A 15,594-nucleotide genomic window follows, 5' to 3' on the forward strand; every position below is an offset into this window, starting at 1 on the left:
GCCACGTAAATGAAGTTGTTATTATTGATGTGAGACTGGAAACGAGTATTACAAAACAAAACAAAAAAAGGCCTACCTTTAATTTGAAAATCCATACCACCTCGTGGCGTATAGTGTTGGCTGCTTTCGGACGCACACCAAACGTAGCACGAGCGCTCTCACTGCGTTCAGCCTGCTTTTACGCGCCGTTTGAGAATTCAGCAAACCGAGCGCAACGGATGCCGCGAGGTCCAAAATTCTTCGGTTACGACTACGACGTTCCGGTTCCTCTCCTTCCCTGGTTCCAAGCCAGCGCTTAGCCAGGCAGGCAGGCCGGGAGCAGCAGCAGCAGCAGCGGCAGTCTGGGGGGGGCAAGACGGAAACAAAGTGAGTTCGATAAAAGACGATAGAGTTTTCCTCACCCCCGGGACTGTAGCGCAATCTCAGCGCCAAATCCGGGAGTGATATTCAGCAGAATCGGGGCGGAGTTTGGAGAGGTGTTCGGTTGTTTTTGTGGTTGACAGCCAACCGGTGAGTTTAGCTTTCTCTACAGTCGGTCCAGCTCTCGTCTTACGTACAAGTTAGCCTGCTTATACATGTGTGGACACAGGGAGCGACTGTGTGGCATCAGGACGGAGGACAACTGTGCTGTCTCAGACAGTAATATCCAGCAGAGAGGAGGTCCAGATTACTGTGTTAGTGGGACCTGCGGTCAGCTTGCTTTAAAATCCAGACTAAAGTAATTATAGTCTACTACTGCTTTTTTAGTATTCTGACATCTGACTATTGCTTTTTTACTCCTGAAACATGACTACTGCGTTCTAGTAAAACATCTGACTACCGTTTTGTAGTACTGTAACATCTGACTTCTGCTTTGTAGTGAAACATCTGCCGACTTCTTTGCAGAACTGTACCATCTTTCTGCTTCTTTGTAGTACTATAAAATCTGCTCGCTACTTTGTAGTACTGTAACACCAGACTATTGCCTTGTAGTATAACATCTGACTCCTGTGTTGTAGTCCTGTAACATCTGACTACTGCTGCTTTGTAGTACTGTAAAATTTGCCCGCTACTTTGTTGTACTGTAACATCAGACTATTGCTGTGTAGGCTGACATCAGACTACTGCTTTGTAGTAGTGTACCATCAGATGAATGCTTTGCAGTGAAACATCTGACTCCTGTTTTGTAGTACTGTAACATCAGATTATTTCCTTACAGTGTAGCCTCTGACTACAGTTTTGTGGTACTGTAACATCAGATTATTTACTTACAGTGTAGCCTCTGACTACAGTTTTGTGGTACTTTAACATCAGATTATGTACTTACAGTGTAGCCTCTGACTACAGTTTTGTAGTACTGTAACATCAGATTATTTACTTACAGTGTAGCCTCTGACTACAGTTTTGTAGTACTGTAACATCAGATTATTTACTTACAGTGTAGCCTCTGACTACAGTTTTGTAGTACTGTAACATCAGATTATTTACTTACAGTGTAGCCTCTGACTACAGTTTTGTAGTACTGTAACATCAGATTATTTCCTTGCAGTGTAGCCTCTGACTACAGTTTTGTGGTACTGTAACATCAGATTATTTCCTTACAGTGTAGCCTCTGACTACAGTTTTGTAGTACTGTAACATCAGATTATTTCCTTACAGTGTAGCCTCTGACTACAGTTTTGTGGTACTGTAACATCAGATTATTTCCTTACAGTGTAGCCTCTGACTACTGTTTTGTAGGACTGTCACAGCTGACTACCACTTTGCAGTGTCACAACTGGCCACTGATTTGGAGTACCTTAACATCTGAGCACTGCGTTGTAGTACTGTTACATCTTAAAACTGCTTCATAGTACTGTAATATTAGACTAATGCTTTTTCATGTAACTGACTACTGTTTTGTAGTAGTGAAACACTTGACTATCTCTATTTGTCACATTGTTCATAGACTAAACAATTCATTGTTCAATCTGCAGACTAATGGATGATAAAAAAAATTCTTAGTTGCAGTGTGTGTATTTTCAGCTGTTTTAAATTATTTTGTCTTAAATAATCTTCCCTACCACATCTATTAGCCCTAAATTGCAAACATGTACTTAACAGATGACATCAAGTTACTTGTGCGCCACAGAGGAGTCCTGAGCCTGGTGTTGTACCTGGTCCAGTTCAAAGCCGGGGCCAGGTTGCCAGATTTGATTCTCCAAATGTGAGGGTGAGGCAGCTGCTGGGATAACAGGATAAAGTGCTCAGTGTGCAGCTTGGTAGACTGTTTACACCTCCACACCCATCATCAGTGAGGTGGCTGTAGAGGGTGGCGTGGAGCTTCTCTTGCGTGTGTGTATGTAGGTATTTTTATACAGTGGGTCTCTGTGTCTGTGAATGAAAGGGGATGGAGGCAGGTAGCGTTTAAGAGCGTGTGTATAGGCGTCATCACTCCTTCCAGGAAGTCCTCAGCAGAATTTCCTTTTATAGAAGCTGAATACAAAAGAGCTGCTGTCCACTTCCTGTAAACAGCTTCGCGTCTGTCTTTGCTGTTCTCTGATTGGTTGCTCTAGTCCTGTGACCCTTTGGGGCTCGGGGAGTTCCAGGATGAGGAAGTAGGCTTCCCTTGTGGTGGGCCAGCCACAGGGAATAGAAAGTACTCAGAGGCATTGAGTGAGTATAGACAGAGGATTAGAAATCATAAGAAGCAGACGGTTGTGAGGAGTTGTTAGCTACTGTGAAAAGAGTGTGACTGCAGTGTGAAGCTTCCCGGGTGTCAAATACTTGGGTGTTAACCACGCTGAGTTTGAGAGGATACACCTGCAACAATAAAATAAAATAATCTTTGTAAAAGCAACAACCTGACGTGGTTGTGTTCTCTAGTCAGAGATGAAGTCATGTAGGTTTGGTGGATTAAGAGGGATTGTTGCTGAAGTTGAATACAATACTCATGAACTATATTTGTTTTATAAGTAACCTGTAAGAGTCTGTAGACATAGAGTTGTTTTAAGTCTGCACCCGAGTACAGTAGCTGGGCTCACACCTGACCTGAAGGAGAAAACTAGATGTGGGTGTTAGACGCAGGTGGCGAATCATTCACAGATCGGATCAGATATGGGAACGATGAGGCCGGTGCGAATTCCACGTCACACCTTGATAACGTGACACATCAGCGACTCATACACATAGTTCAAATAAATCATTGCTTTGGTGCTGTCTTAATAAGTGTGATTTACTCCAGCCTCACAACCATAACAACAACAACAACAAAGTTGTTATAATATAAATGAAAAGAGTTGTGGTATATGAATCAGTGTAGACAAATACGGAACAACTCTAGGGAAAACACCAGACGCAGTTGTGAAAACCCCATTGTTGTGAGTGCATTTGCCCAAATAATGGCATGTTTTTTTGAAAAACTTATTATTTTTTGTGTGTATTTTTTAGCCCTCATGGTTGTTTATATCTTTTCTGTGTGCACCTGCCCTCTCCCCCTTTACCGGAAGCTCCAATGTGATAAAAGATGAACTTGTGTTCACAAATGAGCCCCTGTTGGAGTAGGGTTGTGTGTGTGTGTGTGTGTGTGAGAGAGAGAGAGAGAGAGAGAGAGAGAGAGAGAGAGAGAGAGTGTGAGGGCCTGCATGAGGAGCAGCCTTGTGTGTGTGTGTGTGTGTGTGTGTGTGTGTGTGTGTGTGTGTGTGTGTGTGTGTGTGTGTGTGTGTGTGTGTGTGATGAACAGGAGCAGCCCTGGAGCTATGGAATTCCTGCTGGGAGTCAACTTGTCTCAGCCTGGCCAGCCAGCACCCAACATTCAGTCCAACACACACACACACACACACACACAGACTTTGAAAATGCACATTAAGGCTGGACCAGGTCTAATTTTATCTTGCTGGGGCATGAATACACTTGTCCCATCCAAGAGTGCTGAGGAATGAGGCCAGCCTGCTAAGACCTGCCCCGAGAAGGGCGAAAAGACGGATAGAAGGGTAAGGACGAGTGAGAAATAAGTAGATAAATGAGTGCTAGAGAAAGAGGAGCACACACTCGCTGGAAATACAGAAGATTGTCTTATTTACCCGGTCTTCTGTACAACGCAGAAGAGGAAACAAACAGGTGAGGGCGGAGAAGTCCACTACATGAGCAGGGCACAGGGAGAGACAAGCCGAGTGTCACTGACCTTATTTCAACTATCAACTATTTTGATATGTTGTGACTGTCCTGCTGCCTCATTTTCAAATCTGAGCAATAAGGCAGCACACTGATGTTCTATGACTCAAACCTGTTACACAGTAGAGAGCACAGTTAGCTGTAGATCGCAGTAACACGTATGGGACACACAAGGCAGCCAGAATTCTGTCGTCCGCGCTGATGCGTCTTGAGATGGGCCTGAAATGCCACACAAGACCAATTAACAACTTTAAAGGCTTTAGCTTGTGTGTCCTCTTTAAGTACTCAGTTGCATAGTACCTTAAAAGTACTTTACATCCATAAATACTTTAGCAAAAACTTCATTAGATATTTGTCTTTGAAAAGCATCACAGGCTGTTTTAATACTGATCTGGGGAAGAGTCCAGGGATTGTAGCGATAAGGAGAGTGCATTTCTTATCTCATCCTGTAACTGAGAATCATGGTCACCTCAGGTTCTACAGTGGCTTCTCTATCATTATACCTCTCTCACAGATGGCGCCTGGGTTATTTTGTGGTTGTTGTTTGATCAGAGGTGAGTCGAGTCAGCAGAGCTGTTGAAGGATTCATTTGAAAAGAAGAGATGATGATCATCGTAGAGTTAGAAAGCTGAGGCTTGATTTTTATGTGGGTTTTTTTGCACGCTGTGCAATTGGTGGTGAGATACGTGAAGTGAGTGAGACTTTGTTTGCTTCCTGTTTCCTGTCTGTGATGTCACCAGAAATGAAGGCTACAGCTCAGAGTCAATTGAACTGTCTGAGACTCTGTCGTGTTCGAGGTTATGTGTGTGTGTGCGTGCTGTGTGTGTGTGTGTGCAATCACAGTTTTTACCATGTTAGTCTAATGGGTAATACTCTTGAGTGTCTAGTAATTGAACGTTTGCACAATTCCTCCTTAAAATGGCACCCATTGCTTTATTTAGCACTATTTTATGGCATTATCAGATTTTTGATACCAGTTCATCAGTTAGTGACATTCTAATGGTGTAGTAGAAGGTCAAGGGGGGACTAATTTGACCGACTCGTGTGAGGTTAGATATTCCTCTCCAGTGGTTCCTGATCAAGATTCAGGCCCCTCCATAGGGTCACAAGGCAAATCTGACGAGTCAGCGTGACTAAAAAAGAAACTTGAAATATTTCATTGTAGTTGTACGCCTCTGCGATGTGTGCCAGGCAGAGACTTTTGACCTTTGACCAACAAAATCTCTCAGATCAAGTCTTGAGTTTCAGTTGATTTTTTTTTTTTTGACAATTTGAGGAAATTCCTTCAAGAGGTTCCAGAGACATCTCATACATATGAGGTGACAGCGAACTTGACTTTTGACCTTTGACCACCAAAATCTTCTCAGTTCATTCCCGATTGATTCCCAGTGGAGGTTTGTGTCAGATTTGATGAAATTCCCTCAAGGCCATGCTGAAGTATCACGTTCATGTGAATATGAAAGATATCAAGTACATGTTCGGTGACCTTTGAACACCAAAAGCTTTTCACTTCATCCTTTAGTCCAAGTCGATTTTTGGGGGGGTCAAAAGCATGACAAAATTCCCCCAGTCCAGTCCTTTTCATTACTATGGTTTTAACCAGAACTGGACAGATTAACGCACAGACTCGCATAAGTACTTATGGACAACTAGAAAACTTATTTTCCCAAGTTGTTCCTGTAAAGTCTTAATCTGAATAGTCGCCTCTAAATGTATGCGGTAGAGTGAAAAATACAATGTTTGCTCTGGTAAAGACGAGAGTAAAAGCACTGATTTGACATCATTAAGTAGACTGGGACAAAGTGCAGGTCATTTCTACTGACTTCTCTTGTGCAAAGCTAATTGAGCTTCACGTCTTATTGAAATACAACAGTTATATAATTCAAAGACTTTTAAATCAGTGTACCTTAAATAAGGTAAATGGAGGCTAACTTGGCTGCAGTGTGGACATCAGTTTTCTAGTCTACAGCAGAACTGAAAGAGGATTGGGGTATCTGGGGTAGTAGTAAAAAAAAAAAAAGTTGTCGTAAAGATACTGTGATGAAATACACATACATGAAAACTCAAGTCCGATAGCTTTGCATTTACCACCTCTGAAGCATAGAAAGTCTTGAGAAGTATATCAAAATAGTAGTGTTTTTATATGTTTGAGCTCAGTTTTATTTCTTTCATTTGCTTGTCTTCATTTCTCCTCCATTCTCAGTGACCCACTCGCTCTTCTCTCACTCTCTGACTCTTTTCCTTCCTCATTCATTCAGTAGCAGTGAACGAGACTTGACAAGTCATTTCGCCCATTCACTGCTGCTTCCTGTTCACACTTTCTGTTCCCTTTGCTCCAGCACGAGCCTGGGAGTGTTCTTTTCCCTCTGTGTAATCTGAGCTTTGTCTGATGCTGTGAAGGGAAAGATTCCTGCTCAGATATTTTATGATATATAAAACCAGGCGAAAGTGAAACCGCGACTGACTTATGGTTTATCTTCTGTGCATTTGCATCCCTACTCTGCAGGTGTACGTGTGTGTAGATGTGTGACAGCGGAGTGTGTGAGGACAAGCCCCCCGCCCCCCCTGTCAGGATGAGCAGCCAAGGAGGAGGAGCCAAGGATGCCCAGTCAGCCAATCACAGTTCTCGGCCGCTGCCGTCTGTGCCAGAGGAGAGGAAGTCCAGAAACAAGATCATCTCCATGTTTGCCTCTGAGAAAGGTGAGAGATGGGGACAATACACACACAACCTTCGACCTTATGAATGGAGCTGAATGAAACACGCATTGATGGGTAAAATGTGCCTGCAGGAGGCAGGAAGAAAGACAGAGACAAGGACCGGCCTGAGATCTCCTCCCCCTCCGATTTTGAACACACAATCCATGTGGGCTTTGATGCTGTCACTGGAGAGTTCACCGTAAGTGTCAGATTAATTTCTGACTTAAATACTTGGCATGCCACTCCTCAAAAAAATCAGGCAATGCATCAGCAGCTATGGTGACACCACAAATGGACGGTGAGAATTCCCATTTTCTCTTTCAGAAGTTTAGATAGTGAATAGCAAAAACAACTGTAGGAGGCCAAAGAAAAGGATGATGCATACGTCATCAACTGTCTCGTCAGTGTCACTCGCCACACGACAAAGCAACCCTGCAGTTTTCAAAGGTCTCAGATTTAGAAGTGAGGATATGAGGTACAGATGTAGCAGGTTAGTTGGCTCCTGTTCCAGGTTGAAACCAGGCAGAATAGAAATGAAGTGCAGTGATACAGTTTATGTGTACATCAGGAAGTCTCCCATTCAAAAAAAATGCCACATAATAGCACCTGTAGTTCAACAAACTCTTTCAAGGTCATAGCACCGGAGTGAAAGGCTTTCTCTTGTAATTTCAACTTTGCACAACCGTCTACACAGGCGTAGTTGCACTCCCTGCTACTGGTAATCTTATTTTCACATGTACAAATCGGTGGTATGCGACTTTTAACTCAGCTAAAAATGTGACATTAATGACTGTGATGGGTAGAAAAGTGGTACCACAAAGCCTGTCAGCTACACAGATGTTTCATTGTCAGGGTAAGAAGGAATTTTAAAACCAAACTCGTCTTGGATCTAGTGATTTTATCTTAAAGGTGCTTCAAATTAATCTTTTTTTCATCGTAAAATATTTATGTACAGTGAGAATACGGATTTTAGCCTTAAACCCGTGAAAAGGAAAAGCTGGACTAAACCAAAGGAGAGAGTTACTTATCAGGAAAAGTGGATTAAACTCTCTCCGATTTCAGAAGAATGCAATAGCGGCTCCACCTCCTGTTGGAAAGATGTGATTTCGCTGGTTGAATCTATCTACATATTCTTTACCGCGTATCTGTATGTACGTGTGTGTGTTTGTCCAGGGTATGCCAGAGCAGTGGGCCCGTCTCCTTCAGACCTCCAACATCAGCAAATCAGAGCAGAAGCAGAATCCTCAGGCAGTCCTTGACATTCTCAAGTTCTATGATTCCACCAGTGGAAAACAGAAATACCTCAGTTTTTCCGCCTCGGGTCAGTTTTCTTTTGCCTCAGCAAATTATTCTGTAACTGTTTAAACTTACTGCTCTGTCTGAATACTTGGATGACTTTGTTTCTTTCAGATAAAGACTCGCAGTCGGTGAGTTGTTCAACTCTCATTCCTTACATCACACTATATACATTCAGCGTCTTTTAACTCATTCTCTTCCATGTTGCAGCCAGGCAAGCAGGGTACGGCGACCTCCCCTTCAGGTGGCAAGGACGGTGACGATGATGACGATGACGATACGCCACCCCCGATAGTGGCTCCGAGGCCGGAACACACAAAATCAGTAGGTCATCATGATTATAAAAGACAGTAATTAGCACTAGCACACTCACTGCTGCTTTTTCTCATTATTCATCCTGAAAAATGAACATTAAAAATGTTTTGTGCACCATACACAGTTAGAGTTTGGGCTTTTTATTTCCCTGAGACACCTTTCACGAGTATTACAATAAAATGTACTCCAAACAACTCCAGATGATTAGGGGGGCGGTGTCACGGGTTCAGTTTTTCGCGTGAAAAGGTTTAAACCAAAACAATTTTGTCTTGCCTGTGTTGTGTCAGGTGTATACGAGGTCGGTGATAGACCCAATACCAGCTCCCGATGGAGACGCAGCCTCGAAGGCAGCTGACAGACAGAAGAAGAAGGGAGGCAAGATGACTGATGAGGAGATCATGGAGAAACTCCGTAAGGCTAACAAATACACCCTGAAAACGACGCAGAGTTCTAGAAAAGTCCTGTAACTCTTTTTTTTTTTTTAAATGATACTCAGGAACCATTGTCAGTATCGGAGATCCTAAAAAGAAATACACTCGCTATGAGAAGATCGGCCAGGGGTGAGTAGGGATTTAAATTAATCTAATAAATGTGAAAGCTGGCGGGAATTTTAACCTAACTGACCCTGAATTGCACATATTCACTTAAATATAATATATTCACTGTTTTTTTTCACTTTCAGGGCGTCCGGCACAGTTTATACCGCCATCGATGTTTCAACAGGACAAGAGGTACAATGACATCTCTGCCACTGCAGAAGTCACAGGAAAATTACAAAAAAACAACAAAAAAAACTTTTAGGGAGCAATTTATATTTGTTTGGAAATATTTTCTTTCTTGCTGAAATTTCAATGCTGCTCCCGTGAGTACATTGTAAAAGCTAGCTAGCCTGTTGCTGTCCTATTATTTTCGCCTCAACGTTACTCTACACGTGGTGCTGTTGCCCAGAAGTCACTACTCAGTGACACAAAATCCCTGTAATGCCACAAACGAGGTTTTTGCAGTTAAATTTTTGTTCAGATTCATTAAATTAGGCATAATGGTTAGTTTTTGAAGTGGTTGCTGGTGAAATTTGTTAGCTAACAGAGCCAGGCTAGCTGCTTCTGCTATGCAGAGCAGTTGTTTATTTTTGCTTCATATTTACCACAATAATGTTTGTGCTGCACTTATTAACAAAACAATTTACAAAGTGTATTGACCGATGTAAGAGTAGCATCATTCCCTTAGCAAGAAAGTAAAGAAGCATAATTCTTCAACAGTGTAGCCAAGCTAATTAGCTAAATGGGACGAGTTTTGACTCCATTGACGGGTTGCTGTTCTTTTTCTTCCTGCAGGTGGCCATTAAACAGATCAACTTACAAAAGCAGCCGAAGAAAGAGCTCATTATCAATGAGATCTTGGTGATGAAGGAGATGAAGAATCCCAATATCGTCAACTTTGTAGATAGGTAACTCTGACCCAACACATACCGCACATCTGCATCACCAACCGCGAATCAACTGCTTTGTTGATCACTGTTTGTTTTTACGGTTTCCTATTAGTTTCCTAGTAGGAGATGAGCTTTTCGTGGTGATGGAGTACCTGGCTGGCGGTTCACTAACTGATGTTGTCACCGAGACGTGCATGGACGAGGCTCAGATCGCCGCCGTGTGCAGAGAGGTGGGATCGTTGAGAATTTAGCTCATATAAGTTCTAAAGAAAACCTTTTAAAACATCAGGGAAGACCTGTTGAAGTGCTTGTGTCACAGAATGAGGCCAGGAAGAGTGGTGAGTGTAGCTTATGCACGGATAGGGTTACTTAGGTTCACATCCTTTCACCAACAATTTGATTCTAGCGAGCTAAACAAAGCTTTAGCTCTTCCTTTGTGACACACTTCAAAGTAGATTGCTGTCTCTTTAATTGTAGAGCAGTACACACCCTTCTATTTTGAGGACTTCCCGGTGTGCATGCAGGATAATGTGAGAATGAAGACAGATTCTAACACCTGGTGGGAACTTGTGGTGGGATATCACAGGACAAGTTAGCTCGGGGGACTAATTTGATTTATTTGTGTGTGGTACTTGGATGATTGTTTTGGGGATCTGACCTTTCTCCATCGCTTTGTCCAGGTCCTGCAGGCTCTGGAGTTTCTTCACGCCAACCAGGTCATTCATAGAGACATCAAGAGTGACAACGTCCTGCTGGGGATGGACGGATCAGTCAAACTCAGTAAGGGAGTGCACATGCAAACATAGATACTGGTTTCTGAGAATCATGAATTTAATGATCTCACACTATGATTTCTGCTTCTTCCTCTTTGCAGCTGACTTTGGATTCTGCGCCCAGATCACTCCAGAACAGAGCAAGCGTAGCACCATGGTAGGGACTCCATACTGGATGGCTCCAGAGGTGGTGACCAGGAAAGCCTACGGACCCAAAGTGGACATTTGGTCTCTGGGGATCATGGCCATTGAGATGGTGGAGGGAGAGCCCCCGTATCTGAACGAGAACCCTCTCAGGGTGAGTGTACACTGGGGTGGATCCTGGGAAGGAGGCTCTTTAGGTGTCAATCCCCAAATATAGTTTATTTTCAATGATCATAAGAATGTTTTTAAACCTGGACATATGGGTCAGAGGTTAAAATGTAATTTTTTTTTAAGTAGAATTTTAAATCAATAATTTCATTCGGAAAACGAAAAGTTTATTTTTCATGTAGTTAATTTCACAGACATGAGACTTCACTATTTCATCATCATTATTATTAACCAAAAAATCAGAAGAATGTAATTAAACATATGCATTGTCATATATTGTACCTCCATTTTTTTTAAAAATCCAGAAAATAATTATTGTCGAAAACATATGATGAATGAAATGTTTAAAATGGTACAAGACGGTGCTGTTCTGTTTTCCTCACTGCTCCAAGTCGTTTGTTTTTAGGCGTTGTATTTAATCGCCACCAACGGGACTCCTGAGCTGCAGAGTCCAGAGAAGCTGTCTCCCGTCTTCAGATCCTTCCTGTCTCGCTGTCTGGAGATGGACGTGGAGAAACGAGGATCAGGCAGAGAACTGTTGCAGGTACAGAAACGTATCTACAGCATTAAAAGAAAAGAAAAACTGACGTAGAGAGAAGAGAAGGCGGTAACTTTGCAGTTGAATATATTTAATTTAATTTGAGAGCTATCGAGCCTCGTCGCTAACGTTGCTAGTGCGTTAGGGATCTTTTCATGGCCCAAACGATCAGAAAGTACGATTGAAGCTCCAAGTGGTCATATGGGCACCTGACTACTGTTTCAAGACAGATGTGAAGATATCAAATACACTTTAAAGAAAAGAAAGAAACTAAAACCTGAAGTTGTTTTGAAGTTGTGAAACACAATCCCAAACTTCTAAAGTTTTTTGTTGTTGTTCTTAAACGTGCGTAACAATTAATCAAATTGCAATCACAATGTCAGCCTGTGCTGAAAACCACATAAAAACCCCCCCCCACCAATTTAGTAGTTATTTTTGAATGGTATTTACACCAATATTTTAGAAATTGCTTCATTTTTATGAACATTTTCTTTTTTTGTTATTGCTTCTCATATGTCATATGATTTGGATTCATAAAATTATCTGTAACGCTGTGTGCACTATCTCAATATGACTTTTTCACCAAACAAATCGTGCAGGTGTAGCGATGGCTTGCGCTGTAGCTGATCTCAAACTAATGCGTTGCTCTGTCTGTAGCATCCTTTCCTGAAGCTGGCCAAGCCCCTGTCCAGCCTCACTCCCCTCATCCTGGCAGCCAAGGAGGCCATGAGGAGCAACCGTTAACTCCCAATCTAAAGACTATTCAGGTTATTTCAGCGAGAGCCGACCTCTTCTACCGGAACCACGTTTCGTATGATGATCATCATCAAACTCGTCCATCCTTGCCTTCACACTCCTGACGGGGTTTCTTCAGCGATGCCTGGTCAAACTTACCGTAGTGCCTTGTTCTAAAGCCGCACACAGCCATAATATATTCTTCTAATACAATTTGCCTGTAAAGAAAGCATCACTTTTTAGGACTATTCACATGTTGTAACCATGCATTGTTTTTTAGCTTTTTGCACGACATTTAACAACATGTCGTCCTGCGACCCCCCCCCCCCCCCTCCCCCCCACCAAGTTTTAGTCACCATGAGAAACTTGGGTTTTTCACGGAAGAGAATGAATACGTCATATCAAATGATATGGTAGAGCAACTGATTTAAAGAGCCGCTGCGTTCTTCCTGCAGCACATGTTGATACCTGGATGATGTTGCTCTCAGCATGCCAGCAATACAGCATCTCTGTTGTAGCTACATGTTCTCATCTCATATAAAGGGTCCTGTTCACAAGAGGGACACTTCCTTCTGGGTTAATCCCAGACGGGAGTAACATTTATCGAGAATATCCTCAAATGGGAGGGGTCACAGATGATGTCATAGCTGTGTTAGAGGTAAACGTGGGGTTGCAGCAGTATACCTCTGTAAATTAGCTTACCTCATTACTGAAATATGCAGGTGGAGAATCTGACCTTAACATTTCCATCTTTCCTCGTTCCGTATTTTCCCAGATGGGAGTTTCACAGACTTTTTTTTTTTTTTTTTAATGGTTTCAGGATTATGATAAAGTGACAAATAATCCCTCGTTTTCTTCCATTCCTCCTCACTGGAAGTGATAACAATTGACTCGCACCGTCAAACTGCGATAGTTGCCGTTAGCGCATGATGAAAACCTCATACTGTTGCAACCCCAACGCTGTTTTAAAACAAGTGAGCAGTTACCAAATACAAATGCAGTTTTGCTGAAATTTTCACCATTTCAATCAAAATGCAATTTACAGTTTTGGAAGTGGTTGCTTTGCAATTTTCAGACCAGTTCGTGTTTGTCTTATGAACTTGCAGAGTTAAAGTTTAAAATTCAACACAAATGGGGATTGTTGCTAGGTAAGTAATTAGTGTTTTCTGTTTCTGAGACCTTTTTAAGATACATTTGAAATGAGGATTGAGTTAAAACCAGTTGAGTCAGTTTGGAGTTTATTAGAAAGTTTTTAAACCAAGGGAATCAGAATATTTAGGAGTTTTATCTGTGATTGTACACATCATGAGGATTTTACTGATTTGGTGTATAAAGAAACTTGAACCTCAGCAACAGCTTTTTTTTTTTTTTTTTTTCCTGTTTTAATTTTTATTTTTATGGCTGTTTTTTGCCATGATGACCGTTTGTTATGTACTTGGTCCAGTAGAGGAAGGTTAGAAATCTCAAGGAAACTTAAGTGAACCAGTACTGGACTTTACTGTTGCCCGGCCTGGGACAGTGACGCCATTGTGCAGTGGAAAAAAAAAACCACACACAAGTGTCCTTTTTTTGTATCTCAATGATATTCGTACCGTTCCAGGGAGAGTTTTTAGAGTTTATTACATTAAACTTTCCTTTCTGCAGTAGAATGACTTCATTTAGTGGTTAAGGGTGTCATGAACCAAAACAAACACTATCATGAACCGAACTCCACACATATCTGCTATCAAACTCATCTAACCCTCAAATGTTCCAGAATACTGGAGCTAAAAAGCCACATTTTTTTTAAATCACATGACGAATCCTCTGTTCGTCTGTAGTTTCTGCCTTTTGCCATTGACGCTTTACTGTCCGTGTGCCGGAGTTCCACATGGAACTATCTGTCTGAATATGTTGAACTGGAGAAACACTTTTCTGTGTACCACGTCTTGATGTCCTGTATTTTCGGCTGCTTTTTTATAAGTATGTCATTGTTTTTAATCTGTATTAACTAATGCCAGAGAAGACAATGTACCAATGAACCTTCCTTTCCCTGAACTGCACAGTCGGGAACTCCATAAACTGCATTGACCAGCTGGAGACACTCAACGCAGACATGAGTCAAGCAGTCTTTCCAAATGTTCTACCTGCCTTGTGTACCAAATGAGATTCCAGAATATGGGAAATACCTCCTTTTCCAGCATTTTTTGACAATCACTGGTTTTCATTTGCCTTGATGACTGGTACTTAACAAGGTGACACAAATTCCTGATGCTCGGTCATACTGTCGACAGGCTGGAATACTCCAGCATGCGGCCTTTTACATTCCATTTATATATGCAGAGTTTAAAGTGAATGTTTGTCATTAAAAAAATGACTTTGGCATTGAATCAAATCCGTACTGTTTCTAAATTATTATTAAACGTGGACCCGAGTAAGCTGTTGTCTCCGTGAGTGATTCATCTGTTCTGACACTAGAGGGCAGTATTCAACTTTTTTTAACAGGAGAAAGACAAGAAGTTCTTGTGCATCATTCCACCTTTTTAAGTAATCCAGGCATGACATTCTTTAATTTCTATTTCTTCTCTCTCTCTCACTCAATCACTCACACACTCACTCACTCACACACACACTCACAGTATACATCCATCATGAGGAAGATACTGAAGGTTGCAGCTCTCTGAGGGTGACGACCAACCAATCCAACTGTCTCCTGCACCAAAGTCTGTTGGTCTTTATGCAGCGAGATCAGGAGGCACTGCCTCCAAATTTACGTTCTATCACGAGACAAAAAGTAGTAGAAGGAGTAGTAGTGGTAGTACTGGGACTGGTACTATGAAATGGGTTTCAAAAACTAAACTGAGAGAAGTTTATGTGGACTCATAATCAGCAGTGTCATACAAAAACCCTCCATCAGCAAGACAGTATTCTGATTGCTGTGTTGAGTCCCAAACAGACAGAGCCATCATTTAGAAGCATCCTGAAGTTGGTAGCCAGTCAAGGAGGAAGTGAAAGTCTGATTTTCATGAAGCTGAGAGGCAGGGTTTGTTCCCCTCTAGATGTTCAATTATATATGCAGGCCCTGACCTGGACATAAATAGAACAGAGAAGGAAGTTCACAACAGAAATTAAATGTGGAAGGTAGGCACCCGGATGAGTGCAGGACTTAAAATGTGTGGCACGGAAAAACGCTGCAGCCAGAATGTTAGTGGTTTTATTTTGGAATATCATTTTTTTTCATTTTTTTTCTTCATTTTTAGCCTGTTACTTATGAAAGATTTTCTAAAGATGCAGCACTTCTTTTGTGTGGTGGCTTTATTTCACTGTTAAATCTGGATAATTCTATTCTATATTATATATATACAGTATATATATATATATATATATAT

General features: G+C 41.8%; 1 protein-coding gene across 4 annotated transcripts; it reads left to right on the forward strand.

Annotated features, from left to right (window-relative positions):
- Positions 1-174: 174 nt before the first annotated feature.
- Positions 175-14,794, forward strand: LOC147246330 (serine/threonine-protein kinase PAK 2-like). 4 transcript variants are annotated; one of them, XM_086182126.1, is made up of 15 exons: positions 175-366; positions 6,638-6,831; positions 6,921-7,027; positions 8,002-8,149; positions 8,239-8,255; positions 8,335-8,448; positions 8,727-8,850; positions 8,936-8,999; positions 9,122-9,170; positions 9,774-9,886; positions 9,981-10,098; positions 10,549-10,648; positions 10,743-10,939; positions 11,360-11,497; positions 12,149-14,794. In XM_086182126.1, exons 2-15 carry the CDS (start codon positions 6,654-6,656, stop codon positions 12,233-12,235), a joined length of 1,554 nt encoding a protein of 517 aa, XP_086038252.1. In that variant the 5' UTR covers positions 175-366; positions 6,638-6,653; the 3' UTR covers positions 12,236-14,794. The 4 variants fall into 4 exon arrangements, with proteins under 4 accessions (XP_086038252.1, XP_086038251.1, XP_086038253.1 ...); XM_086182125.1 differs by lacking the exon at positions 175-366 and adding an exon at positions 375-510; XM_086182127.1 differs by lacking the exon at positions 175-366 and adding an exon at positions 606-718.
- Positions 14,795-15,594: the final 800 nt, after the last annotated feature.

Source organism: Aulostomus chinensis, chromosome 17, assembly GCF_037954235.1.
Source record: "Aulostomus chinensis isolate RoL2024-O1b breed Wild chromosome 17, RoL_Achi_v1.0, whole genome shotgun sequence".
NCBI lineage: Eukaryota > Metazoa > Chordata > Actinopteri > Syngnathiformes > Aulostomidae > Aulostomus > Aulostomus chinensis.

Coding starts and splice junctions, on each gene's coding strand:
- LOC147246330 (XM_086182126.1), top strand. CDS start 6,654: ATGTGTGACAGCGGAGTGTGTGAGGACAAGCCCCCCGCCCCCCCTGTC. Junction 9,000..9,121: donor TATGAGAAGATCGGCCAGGG/GTGAGTAGGGAT, acceptor TTTCACTTTCAG/GGCGTCCGGCACAGTTTATA. Junction 11,498..12,148: donor CAGGCAGAGAACTGTTGCAG/GTACAGAAACGT, acceptor CTCTGTCTGTAG/CATCCTTTCCTGAAGCTGGC.